General features: G+C 37.3%; 2 protein-coding genes across 15 annotated transcripts in view; one reads left to right on the top strand and one right to left on the bottom strand.

The window, feature by feature from the left end:
- SUV39H2 (suppressor of variegation 3-9 homolog 2) overlaps positions 1-13,046 on the top strand; it is a 34,075-nt gene that overhangs the window by 20,209 nt on the left and 820 nt on the right. For 5 of the 6 annotated variants that reach the window (XM_038530051.1, XM_038530048.1, XM_038530047.1 and 2 more), the window contains one exon: positions 363-2,970. The exons of the other annotated variant lie outside the window; for it this stretch is intronic. In XM_038530051.1, coding sequence (XP_038385979.1) covers positions 363-469 — 107 coding nt within the window. In that variant the 3' untranslated portion in view covers positions 470-2,970. Of the gene's footprint in view, positions 1-362; positions 2,971-13,046 lie in introns of those variants that run through there. 6 annotated transcript variants of the gene reach the window in all.
- The window catches only part of DCLRE1C (DNA cross-link repair 1C), a 36,182-nt gene continuing 27,643 nt past the window's right edge, over positions 4,508-13,046 (bottom strand). For 8 of the 9 annotated variants that reach the window (XM_038530038.1, XM_038530040.1, XM_038530039.1 and 5 more), the window contains one exon: positions 5,281-6,203. In XM_038530038.1, coding sequence (XP_038385966.1) covers positions 5,281-6,203 — 923 coding nt within the window. Of the gene's footprint in view, positions 6,204-13,046 lie in introns of all 9 variants that reach the window. The other variant, XM_038530037.1, reaches the window with a different exon arrangement.

Below are 13,046 nucleotides of genomic sequence, written 5' to 3'. Positions count from 1 at the left end.
GCTTTTTTTTTTTTTTAATGGTACTTTTATTTGCTTCATTGTGACTGTTTTTTTTCTGTTTTTTCTAAGTGTTAAGTACAGCTTGTTACTATTTAGCCTAGCTTTATGGCCTTTAATAGAGTGTGAAATTGAGTGATTATGTATTGGATTTTTCCCAGTAAGTTCCATCATTTCCAAGCTAGTCTTATTAATATGGGCTAATAGCATATGTGTTTATCTCTTACTAGCTCACACCATCCTTTCAAAAGATAATTCATAATGATTTGTCTCTGAATATTCACATTTACTTAAAACTGATAGAAAATTTGAACTTCCTTCTGAATTGTCTTAACTCTTCTGTATTTCTTTTTCTATGTGATCAGGTTCTGGAGATATATCTTCAGATTCTGTTGACCACAGCCCAGCCAAAAAGAGGGTCAGAACTGTGTGCAAGTGTGGAGCTGTGACTTGCAGAGGTTACCTCAACTGAATTTTCAGGAAATAGAGCTGACAATTGTAGTTTTGTTTTTTTTTAATGTTAACATTTCAAAAAAGTATTTGGGACTCTTTTCAGATTGTCAAGATTATATGCTATGTTAATTACAGTTCATGTTTCAAACTATTGGCCAAATGTATTAGTGATGCTTCTGAAGAGAAGAACACAGGGTCACATAGACTAATTTGAGATATACATATTTAGTGATTAGATACTAAACATGAAGGGAAAACTATTTATAGATGAGCATATGCATACATAAAAAGACTAGAGAAAAATGCCTCCTTCAGTGTTTAAGCAAACTAGTAGTGTAAGTCACTAAGATCAAATATTCAACCTGCCATACACCTTGAATTTAGAGAGTTAATTCAATTTGGGCAAATATATACAAGTGCTATTTCTGTTATGTTGTCATTCCCATTATTACTCACTGTACTTGTATTTGAGACAAACAGGTGATACTGAATTATTCTATTTTCCTACTTTCATCAAAATACTGGATTTTAATGATAAATTTAAGGTCTAAATTAAATATAAAAGTTTAAATACAGTTTGATTTCATATTTTGAAACAATCTAGACTGTTCTGAGGCATGTATATCTGAACCAGTAATTCTTAAAGATTTTTAATCCCTTAAAGGAATAATTTCCAAAAAAAGCTCTAAAATTCTAGAATGGCTGCCCATTATGCTGCTTTGAAGGATGGGGGCAGTGGGACCAGGAGAGTTTTGGGGAGTGCCAGGCAGAGGAAATGGAGCACTTTAAGGGCCCCTCTTAGTAACGTAAATTAAGAGATCCATGTTGAGTACTTCTGGTCTAAACATAAATAATAAAACAAGATAGCCCTGAGTGCAGTTGTACCTAACAATAATGTTTCATATGATACATCTTCTGAATTTCAGGCAGTTTTAACATTTCCACCAAACTTAATTATTTTTATATTTTCTGCAGTCTCTTAAAATAATCTATATTTTGAACTGATACTTATTTTTTATACATGAATTTTTAAAATATGATAAAGCTAAAACTTGGGTTGGACAAAGTGTGTACCTGAGTTATGAGAACTTTTTTTACTTGAACCATGAAGACTGAAATGGAATATATTCCTTGTTTGGTTTTTGTTTTGTTTTCCTGCATAGTAAAACATCAATCAGGAAAAAATGTGTTTTCATTTCTGTGATTGTGGGATTTGTAATCATGGTGTCCAGCATGAAGGTAAACGCAGCAAGTAAATCTGGCTTTCAGTATTCCTAATTAAATTATACCTAAGCTCATTGCCCTGTTGCTTTAATGACCCTAAAATAAGTGGGTAAAATTGAATGGACCTCAAATGCAGCACTTCCAATATCTTCTAAATTCTTAACCTCTTTTTTGGGAGAAGCTGTGTTTCTTTATGCATTATATTTTTATAGCTACCACATGATTTTGCTCTTTTATAATATACGGTAAATTTTTTTTACATGTTTGGAGTCTCAGTGTATTAACCAAAATCTGCAGAAGGTGTCAAGGAAAAATACATTTTTTTTTTTAGTGCCATTTCTTAGTGTTTTTTTAATGAGAAATTAGTCACATGGTTTCAGTGGTGAGAACATCACAGATTTATAATGCTCCAATGGCCAAGCTTACTTTGAATTATAATTCTTCAACAGGTTTAAAGATATAATTTTAATATTCTTCTTAAAAAGTCAGTTGTACTATCCAGTTAATCTTGTCTACTTTTTGTGGTTAAAAAAAATGTAAAACAGGAGGGCAAAGGGAAAATGGCTATTTTCAGTAAATTTGTTTCATTTTGTCTTTATTACTAGAAATTTAATGGATCTTTGAGATTTTAATGACCTGTTACCCTTACTTTATTAAAAAGTTGGACTTAGTAAACTAGAAACCCTCTACATGAAACTGTTAGAAGCTTTTAACTATTTTGTCAACATTTAGCTTCTTTAGTTTTGTCAGAATTTGTCCCTTCAGTATAAGTATAGCCAAAATTCAAGGGTAATATTTAGATCAAGTTTAAACTGTAAATTAATCCAGTCTGAGTTTTACTAATACCGTTGTTTTCAGTATCTATATAAGGATCGCGATACACAATTGGTAATCTCAGGGTCTTTTCCCTCTATGTGCAAAATCTAGACTGCACTTATTTTTCTTACAGTTCACTTTTCTTTAGCCAAATAAATTTAGTTTGGCATTTGATTTTCTATTTATTGTAGGTTAGCTTTGTTTCTGAATATTTTACTGTCTTTTCCAGTAAGGCTACAAAAGGGCCAAAAACACCAGTATATTCCTGCCTACTTCTTTTGAAATTAACCAGAGGTTTTTATACTATTCCCTTAAATGTTATTTGCCTTTTAAGAAGTTTGTCAGTCATGGTTGATCCATTTAAATATTAGAGTAGAATTTTACATAGCATAAAATGGATATGGATAGATACTTGTAAAATTTTTTGAGTATTATTAGTCACCAGGAAATTTAACATAAAGCTTCCATTCTTTGAGCAAGTCTTAGGCTCTTTATATGTGCTCTTGTGCTTCTCCTAAGCCTGTGAGTCTGGTGCTCTTGGCCCTATAGCACAGCAAAGGAAAGGGTCTAGACGGGTAGATAAGATTAACACACCCATAGATCACCCAGCTTGGGGCCAGTAACACCTGACTATAATGCACTCAATTTTATACTTTTAGTTTCAACAAACATGTAACTCTTGGATTCCTAAGGCAAATGTGGCTAGCATCTGGGCTGTATCTTGGCATTTTGAAACTTTTTTTCACTTATTCTTTTATACTTTACAGTTCTTAAAGTAAAAATCAAGTAGTCACTATAATTAATCCTGCTTCCTCCTGTGCTCTTTTTGAGAGGCATTATTGCATGGTGGCTAAGAGCATGGACTCTGGAGCTTGAGTTGCCAGCATTTTCATTCCTGGCTTTACCCCCTCCCGGCTGTGTGAACTAACCTCTCTGTGCCTTAGCCTCATTTTTGAATGGGGAGAATAATTTCTCTACCTCAAAGGGTGGTGGTAAGAATTAATGGAGTTGATATCCAGTGTGTAAAAGAATGAATCATCATCATAGAGTAAGCACCATATGTAAGTATTTGCTACAGTTCTTCTGTACTGTAATCTTCAGTGATGGCTACAAGTTTTTTTTTTTCTTCTTAAGTTTGTTCTAGTGCTCCTAGCCCTTATATTCATTCAGCTGGCATTTATTATGCCAGATTCACCTATAGAACAATAAGAACATGGCAGTATGTAATATTAAATTGATAGTGTGATTATAAAGTGCTAAAAAATTCAGAATGTTTACAGGCATGTTTTGGGTTATAAGCTAGACTGTTAAAGGTGAGGTCTTCAGTGTCAGTGAATATATAGTTACATTTGATAACCTGATTTTTTTTTAAGATTTTATTTATTTATTCATTCATAGAGATGCAGAGAGAGAGAGTAGCAGAGACACAGGCAGAGGGAGAAGCAGGCTCCATGCAGAGAGCCTGACGTGGGACTTGATCCAGGATCTCCAGGATCATGCCCTGGGCTGCAGGCGGCGCCAAACCGCTGTGCCACCAGGGCTGCCCTGATTACATGATTTGTAATAATTAAGTGTAACTAATTTTTAGAGCTGTAAATAAAAAGTCAAGTCTCTGGGTTTTATTAGGCCTGTTGTAGTTATGACTTGATACTCAACCAATGATCTGCAATTTCTGCTGGTTTCCTTAATAATTTTATATTCACTTTGCATTTAGTAATAGTACTCATAGGAGAGAGGGGTAAAATGGGGTGAATGTATTTCTACCCGAGTCATATGGAGTCTGTGGAATATATTTCATCAAAAGCTGAGGAGTAGCTGCTGAGGTAGAAAAAAGGGGTCAGTGATACGCATGATAATGCATATCATTCCATTTAATCTGCAGATTGTTTTAGATTCTCTACTTAAATCATTGTAAGTGAAATCTTTTTGCTTCCGTAATGTATAAAATGTCAGCATACCCCAAAGTGTTGATGACATAACCCATTGATGGACTTGAAGGAAAACAACTCAGAACACATTAATGCTTTTGCCATTTAATTATTTTAGGTTCTAATTTTTCTGCTTTAAATTTTGTCATTGTATTCATACCAGCATTTGTAAGTGATACAGCTTTTGAGATAAATAAGGGGCTGATTTTTGAAGCATTTTATGACCTGCAGGATACGGTTGTCTATCGTAGTCAGTGTGCCATGGGCACTTACGTTGTTGGGTGGAGTGTTCTACGTCAGTTAGATCCAGTTGGTCAGTGGTGCTATTCATTCTGTATCTTTCCTCACTTCCTGTATGCTGATTCTGTTATTGACAGAGGAATGGGCAAGTCCCTAGCTAGAATTGTGCATTAGTTTGTCTTTCTCCTTGGTTTTAGCTCTTTGTATTTGGAAGCTGTTTTTAGGTACATATACATACAGCGTTGTGTGTAGATCTTTTATCATTAGAAATTTGCCTGATGCTAATATGGTCATTCCGGCTTTCTTTTAAGTAGTATTTAGGGATCTTTTTCCATTCTTTGCTGTTAACCTACCTGCATCATTCACTATATATAGGAGGACTGTTTTTCCCCTATGTTTTCATGGTGCGTTTTGACCATTTTCACTTAATGTAATTATTGAGGTATGGATTTAGTTCTACCGTATCTGTCCCATTTTTTGTTCTCTGCTTCCCCTTTACTGCCCTGTTTTAGGTTACAGGAGCGTTTTTACTCCACTCTGATATGTCTGGTATGATTTGGACTATTACCTCTTTAGTGTAGGTTTTTTTAGTGGTTGCTTGAGAATGCAAGCTTTAAAATTTTTAAGTATCCAAGAATGAGCTTTTTCTCTTTTCAAGGACTATATTCTCACCTGTTGCCAGCTTCTCATACAAATACTGCAAATGCTCTCCTTTAGGTAGCTCAGCCTCTGGTGTTGAGGGAATTTCGAAATCTGAGGAGCTTGGGGAATCTGCATTGGTGCTAAGATTTAGCATCCTTTTCTCCTGAGGTATGTGTTTCCCACTGCTTAGGGCAGTCCGTTCTCCAACACTGGGAACTACCTTTACATTTTGATCTCTGTGTTTCAAGTCAGAGGAAGTATTCCTTGGACAAAGTACATTTTGTTCCATCTGAGAAGCAGGGATATTCTCCTTGATTTTTGGTCTGTAGCTACTTTTGTTTAAGGAGGTAATATCCCCACTGTTTCTCTCTTGGGATGATAACAAAACAGTATCAGATTGGCTGTCCCAGCCTTGACTCCCCTGTTCAGATATGTGTGTTGACTGAGAAGAATTCTGGGAAGAAATATGAGTTGATTCCCCATCAGAGTCACTTAAGAGCTTAGGTGATTGAGAACCTCCTGCCTCTGTAGAAGAAGGGAGGTTTTCCAAACTGTCATCTGTGATTTCATCATTTCTTTTAAAGAATATTTCCCACTGTGGTACTTCTACATCAGCCTTTTGCTGCTGCTGTGTGACAGCACCCAAGTCTTCTTGAGATGAAGCTGGGGTTTGTAATTCTTCTTCACTTTCACTGTTAGATTCTTCACAATCTACAAAGTTTGCCCAAGGAACGGTTTGCATGCTCTCTGCTTTGAGGTACCCTGTGCTTTGTCTCCATTGTTCAGGCTGGTTTTGTGATGTTGCAGTCATTACAAATACCTCAGGGTGGAGAGTTAGCTGGTATGGAGCCTTGTGCCTTAACGGTAATGGCACAGGATCATCAAAGAGGTCATCTTCCTCCTCTGTGGGAAAAACACAAGAGATACATGGGAAACAGAACGCAAAGAGGCTAATTGGTGCTTTTAACTTAAAATCCAATTTGTAGCATTTAACTATGATTTCAGTTGGTGGAACTGCAAGTAATAGTTCACTTTTCTTCTAAGAAAAAGGCCCCTTAATAGTGAAAGGGAATAGAAGGGAAGGGAGAAGAAATGGGTAGGAAATATCAGAAAGGGAGACAGAACAAGAAGACTCCTAACTCTGGGAAACAAACTAGGGGTGGTGGAAGGGGAAGAGGGCAGGGGGTGGGGGGTGAATGGGTGACGGGCACTGAGGGGGGCACTTGACGGGTGTTATTCTGTATGTTGGCAAATTGAACACCAATAAAAAATAAATTTATTATTTAAAAAAAAAAGGTCCCTTAGATATTTTGAACAATTTAACCCATTTAATACAGATCTGTGTTCTCCAAATAGGCCACAGTCAGTGGTTCTTAAACCTGGCTGTTCATTAGCCTTTTCTGCAAAGCTTTTTACTTTTTTCCCCCCCATTTATTCACTCATTTAAGTAATCTCTACACCCAACATGGGGCTCAGACTCGTGACCCTGAGATCAAGAGTTGCATATTCTTCTGACTGAGCCAGCCAGGCACCCCTGGAAACCCTTTTTAAAAAACAGCTTTCTGTATCTCATTCCAGACTACTGAAATGCTGAAGGTAGGACCCAATAATTTGATTTATAGTTTAGTAGTGACTTGTTCAACAGCCAGGTTTGCAAACTGTACGTGCCTGGCAAATAGTGGATACTCAGTGAATTGGCTAAATAAAACACTTTTCTATTATTTCTTTGAACATTTTGATACCTACTTTGCAGATGTTATGGGCCAAAATGTCTGTGTCCTCAAAAGTTCCTAAATTTGAAGCCCTAGTGTCATGGTATTTGGACGTGGGAGCCCTAAGACGGGATTAGTGTCTTTGTAGGAAGACTCACTTTCCTTCTTTATGCACGGACAGTGTGTAGAAAGGCAGGTGAGCACGTGCTGAGGAGGAGGTTGTCTACAACCAGGAAATGGACCCTCTCCAAGAACCAAATCTGTTGGTACCTGGACCTTGGACAGCCCAGCCTCTAGAACTGTGAGAAATAAATGTCTATTGCTAAGTAACCCAGTCTCTAGTATTTGTGATAGCAACCTGAGCCAGCTAAGTGCACAAGGCTGTGATAGACACTGGGGGGGAACAAATGTGCCAGATGGGGCTTACTTTGAATAAGCCACATTTAGTGGCCCAAAATGAAAACCACGAATTTAATTTACTGATTTTCTTTTTTCTTTTGTGTGTATGATTTTTCTTTGTTGTTTTTGTTTTTTTTGTGTGTGTGATCTTCTTTTTAAAGCATGTTGCACTAGCAATATAATGAGCCAGTCCCCTTAAATTCTTAAAAGGAGGAAACCCTACTTGGAGAATGAAATTATCATAAATTGAGTAAGCATGTAATTGGAGGGAAAACATTCTTTCCTGCCCTCTAATGAAACATTACATAAGAGGAAAATTAAATGCTCGTGAGACTGCTGTCCTGGCAACTTAAAAAGGTAACATGGATGTAGCTAAACACTTACATATATAAAAGCTGCTTTTAAAAAAAAATGGGCCAGAGATCATCATCCTTGCATTTTACCAGTGAGGAGACCAGTCGAGAGAAGTGGTGTGACGAGACTCTAGGTCAAAACCAGATCAGTTTGATTCCTTGCTCTGCCTAATTCTTAAGGACTTAAGGCGACTAAGATGTCTAGCGACTATATTTGGAATCCTCCTCATCTCCAAGATACGGCTTTTCTTTCAAAACACGGAGTATAAATTTGTTTTTGCCACAGTTACATTTTACGAAATATTTCTATTGTTTGTATTTAAGGTTAAGCAGTTTCATATTCTTCTAGATTAGTGACTATACTAGAATCACAGTATGTTTCAACTGTAAAACCTATCAAAACATTTTTCATATTAATCTGTATCTAAGAAAGTTTCTTTACTAAACCAAGATGATTCTAATTTCTCCATGAAAATGGAAAGGCATATAACACTAAGAAAATAAGTTTTAAAATCCTTAATAGCATTTACCCAGGCTGATAAGCACATCTAAACCCAACTTTAAAAAGGACAAACATCATAATTCATAGATACTTTGTAACTTGGTAAGCCATACTGGACAAAATAATTTCTACAATTTAACCCAATAATGAGAAGTGTGAAACAGACTTAGGTACAGTGTTGTTCATCACAAAATTATTTGTAAAAGTGAAGTTTAATTTCCCCACAGAAAGGTTAACTGCTTTTCAGCCTCTACACACTGTACAGCTAAGTCCCCAAGTGTTTTTCCTTCCTTTTCACTGCCCTGGTCCCTGCTTATGTCCTGTTGTCCACCTCTCCACAGTCCCAACGAGCCTCACACAACTACAGAACCTTAGGACCCTGTTCTGTTCTTACTGGTGCCTACACAGTAAACATTTTTAATGTCCTGTGAGTTCTAGGTATTTACATAAATGGGGAGAAGGAAATACATTAAAATGCTATTCAAAATAGAGTGGTGGAATCCTATATTCTCAATAAGCTATAATAACAAAAAATCAGAGCACAAAGAGCTTTACTGACTGAGAAAAGAATGCTCAACTTGCCCTTCAAATGCTGACACACAAAAAAATCCGTTGCTCTAAGATTTGTTAAACACTGCATGGTTAACATTTGTTAACCATTGACTTGCATCAACAGAACATTTAACAGACTAAAGAAACTAAAAACTACTCCAAAATTACCATAGACCTTGCAGCACACGCACAGGACTAAGGTCAACGATATGAATTAAAGCAAACATCCCTATGGCTTACAAAATACATCTAAAAACATCAGACTGACACCAGAGATTGCTAAAGATCTATACCTATACAAATAAAAGCTATAAAAATCACTATAATAATAATAACACTAGGGAGTCAAGGAACAAAATCAAAGCTAACAAAAAAAAAAAAAAGCAAAAATGAGGGAAAAAGAAACACCAATTTGAAAACTTAGAACTAGTGGCCCACAAACCAAAAAAAACCAGAGTCCTCTGGGTAGATATAGATATATATAAAATATAGATATAAAAAATAGATATATATAAAAGGACAAAATGTTAAAGATTTCTGCTTCCAGCCAAGAGTAACAGGGACTAAATTGAACTTCCCACATGAAACCACTAAAACCAGATAAAATATGTCAAATTTCTTGAGAGCCTTCGTTATCAGGCACTGAAGGACAAAGACACCTGAGACAGGAGAAGCAAATGAAGGGGCTCCGAGCCCTAAGACTGCCCCAGTTCACTTTGTGACCTTTCCAAGCAGGAAGAGCCCCTGGGCATCCAGTAGTTGAGGTGTGGCTGGATCTATAGAGCAGAGGCTTAGAGCGAGGGCCCCCTCTGGTGTTCAGCACCCTGGCCAGTGCACACTTGTGTGTGAGATAACTACCTGAGGCCAGGGAACACTTACTCCAAAAAACTAAAAGTGACCAGAATGCACACAGTGCTAGGAACAGTGCCTGTTCCCAACAGTCAGTGTGGAACCCCTTATAATTCACAGGGCATCTGTAGGGGTACTAAAAGGGGCCTTGTGTTAGTAGTGGGGAGAGTGAGTTCTAGACACAAAAGAATCACACTATCCGAGCCATTTAACCATATGCCTGAACAAAATGCATGAATACTCTTAGAAATCCAAAATTATTGCAGAACCTAACACAGTAAACTTCAGGTAAACTGAAATGATCAAAAATACATGGGAGAATATCTTCATGATCTTGGATTAAGCCATAGTTGATTAGGACCCCAAAAGCACAAGCAGTAAAACAAAAATCAGATAAATTGGACTTAAATTTTAAACTTCAAAAGACACCATCAGTAAGGTAAAAAGACAAGCTGTATAGACTGGAAGAAAATATTTGCAAATCCTAATTATGGACACTGGGTAGAAGTCCTTTAAAAATTCTTACAGGGGCTCCTGGGTGGCTCAGTTGGTGAAGCTGCTGCTTTTGGCTCAGGTCATGATCCCAGGGTTCTGGGATGGAGTCCCGACTGGGGCTCCCTGTTCAGTGGTGAGTTTGCTCCTCCCTCTGCCCTTCCTCCCTGCTCATCTGCACACTCTCAGATAAAATTTTATATATATATATATATATATATATATATATATTTAAACCCCTCTTATAATGCAAGAAGATAATCCAAATTTTAAATGGGCAAGAAAAAAATAAAATGGGCAAGAGAGGATCCCTTGGTGGCTCAGCGGTTTAGCGCCTGCCTTTGGCCCAGGGCGTGGTCCTGGAGTCCCGGGATTGAGTCCCACATCGGGCTCCCGGTGCATGGAGCCTGCTTCTCCCTCTGCCTGTGTCTCTGCCTCTCTCTCTGTGTGTGTGTGTCTCTCGTGAATAAATAAAATATTTAAAAAATAAAATGGGCAAGAGATTGAAGTAGACATTTCAGCAAAGAACATAAATACTTAAGCTCAAATAGTGAAATGCAAATCAAAACTATAATGAGACACCTCTTTATACCCACTAGAAGAGCTATAATCAAAAAGACAAAGTGTGAGCTGCAATGTGGGGAAATTGGAATCCTTAGCTAGTGGGAATAAAATTGTGTTCAGTTTGAAAGATAGCTTCTCAGTTTGTTAAAATGTTAAAACATAGGTTTACTGTGTGTATATTATGGAATAAATGTACCTCCCCCTAAATTGACATGTTGAAGCCATCTAACCCCCAGTGTGGCTGTATTTGGAAATGGAGCCTCAAAGGAAATAATTTAAGTTAGGACAGCACCCTGATGAAATAGGATTGGTGTCCTTAGACATCAGAGAGCCCCAGCACATGCCCCGGGAAGGGGCCTTTCAGCACCACAATATGACAGCTGCCTACAAGCCAAGAGAAGAAGCCTCAGAATGAAACGGCCAGCACCTTGTGGACTTCCAGCCTCCTGAGTTATGAGACCCGTCTGTTATTAAGCCACCCAGTCTGGTATTTTGTTATAGCAGCTCAGGCTAAGATCGCATCACCACCCCCACCATCATCTAGAAATGCTACTCCTATGTTACTTATCCCAAATAAATAAATCCTGTGTCCACACAAAGACCAGTATGCGAATATGCAAAGCAGCATAACTTATAACTAAAAGGTAGAAACAAAAAAATAAATAAAAAAATAAAAGGTAGAAACAACTCAAATGTCCCTCAACTAGTGAATGGATAAATAAAATGTGGCACTAAAAAAGAGTATGCTTAGGAAGCCAGGCACACAAGACCAAATGTTGTACAGTTCCACTTACATGAAATGTCCAGAAGAGACAAACCTGTAGATTTAGTGGTTACCTAAAACTGGAGGTGCTAGTGGGGAGGGACTTGAAATGGGCATAGTTTGGAAGAACAGAAATGTTCTAAAATTAGGTGCAAACGTCTGCATGTCTGGTAGTGTGTGCCTAAAAAGGGTGAAATTTATGGTATCTAAATTACACTGCAATAAAGCTTTAAAAACCTGACAGCATAAAGCAAATATTGTGGGGTTTATAACAAGTAAAACGTATGAGTAAAATTGCAGACTGTGAGGGGGGAAATAACTGCCATTAAGTTTCTTATACCATACTATGCTATTACTACAATAATACATATCTTTTCACTCTGCTAAGTTAAAGATGTATACTTAAGCCACTAAAATAAAAAGTTACAGGGGCAGCCCAGGTGGTCGCTCCTTCAGCCCAGGGCCTGTTCCTGGACACCCTGGATCGAGTCCCACGTCAGGTTCCCTGCATGAAGCCTGCTTCTCTCTCTCTGTGTCTCCCATGAATAAATGAATAAAATCTTTAAAAAATAATAAAAAGTTACAGCCAATAAACCAAATAAAGATTAAATGTAATCTCTCAATTCTTCCCAGATCAACAAATTTACTAACAAATCCCAGACTCCCTCCCATGGACATTTGTACAAATGGCAAGATGATTCTAAAATTCAGATGGAAATGCAAAAGACCTGGAATAGCCAAAACAACTTTGAAAAGTAACAAAAAAGTTCAAGAACTTGTATCATTTCAAAATTCATAAAGGTACAATAATCAAGACAGGGCAGTACTGATGTTAAGACAGAGATCATGGAACATAAAAAGTCCAGAAGCAGACTCCCACATATATTGTCAACTGATTTTCAACAAAAGTGCAAAGACGATTCAGTAGGAAAAAGACAACTTTTCAGGAAATGGTTCCAGTGTCTAGATGTTCATATGCAGGAGGAAAAAAAAAAAAAAAAACAAAGACCTTGGACCTCTAGTTTGTACCATACAAACTAGAAATAACTAGAAAAATGGATCATAGACCTAAATGTAAAACCTAAAACTATCAGAAAACAAGAAGAAACCTTTGTGACCTTCAGTCAGGCAGAATTCTTAGCTATGCTACAAATAAACACTAATAAATTGAGCATCAAAATTTAAAATTTCTGCTCTTCAAGAGACTGCAAAGATGAGCCACAAACCAGGAGGAAGGTTTTGCAAAGCATGTAACTGATAAATTTATATCCAGAAACACTCAGAACAATAATAAAGTGAAAAAGTAATTTTTAAAATGGGTAAAGAGGGGCAGCCCGGGTGGCTCAGCGGTTTAGCGCCTGCCTTCAGCCCAGGGCCTGATCCTGGAGACCCGGGATTGAGTCCCACGTCGGGCTCCCTGCATGAAGCCATGGAGCCTGCTTTTCCCTCTGCCTGTGTCTCTGCCTCTCTCTCTCTCTGTGTGTGTGTGTGTGTGTGTGTCTCATGAATAATTGGATAAAATCTTTAAAAGAAAGAAAATAATTATAAAAAAATAAAATG

This window comes from Canis lupus, chromosome 2, assembly GCF_011100685.1.
Source record: "Canis lupus familiaris isolate Mischka breed German Shepherd chromosome 2, alternate assembly UU_Cfam_GSD_1.0, whole genome shotgun sequence".
NCBI classification, from domain to species: domain Eukaryota; kingdom Metazoa; phylum Chordata; class Mammalia; order Carnivora; family Canidae; genus Canis; species Canis lupus.
Note: the sequence above shows the minus strand (reverse complement) of the source record. Positions and strands in the feature narration are given on the sequence as shown.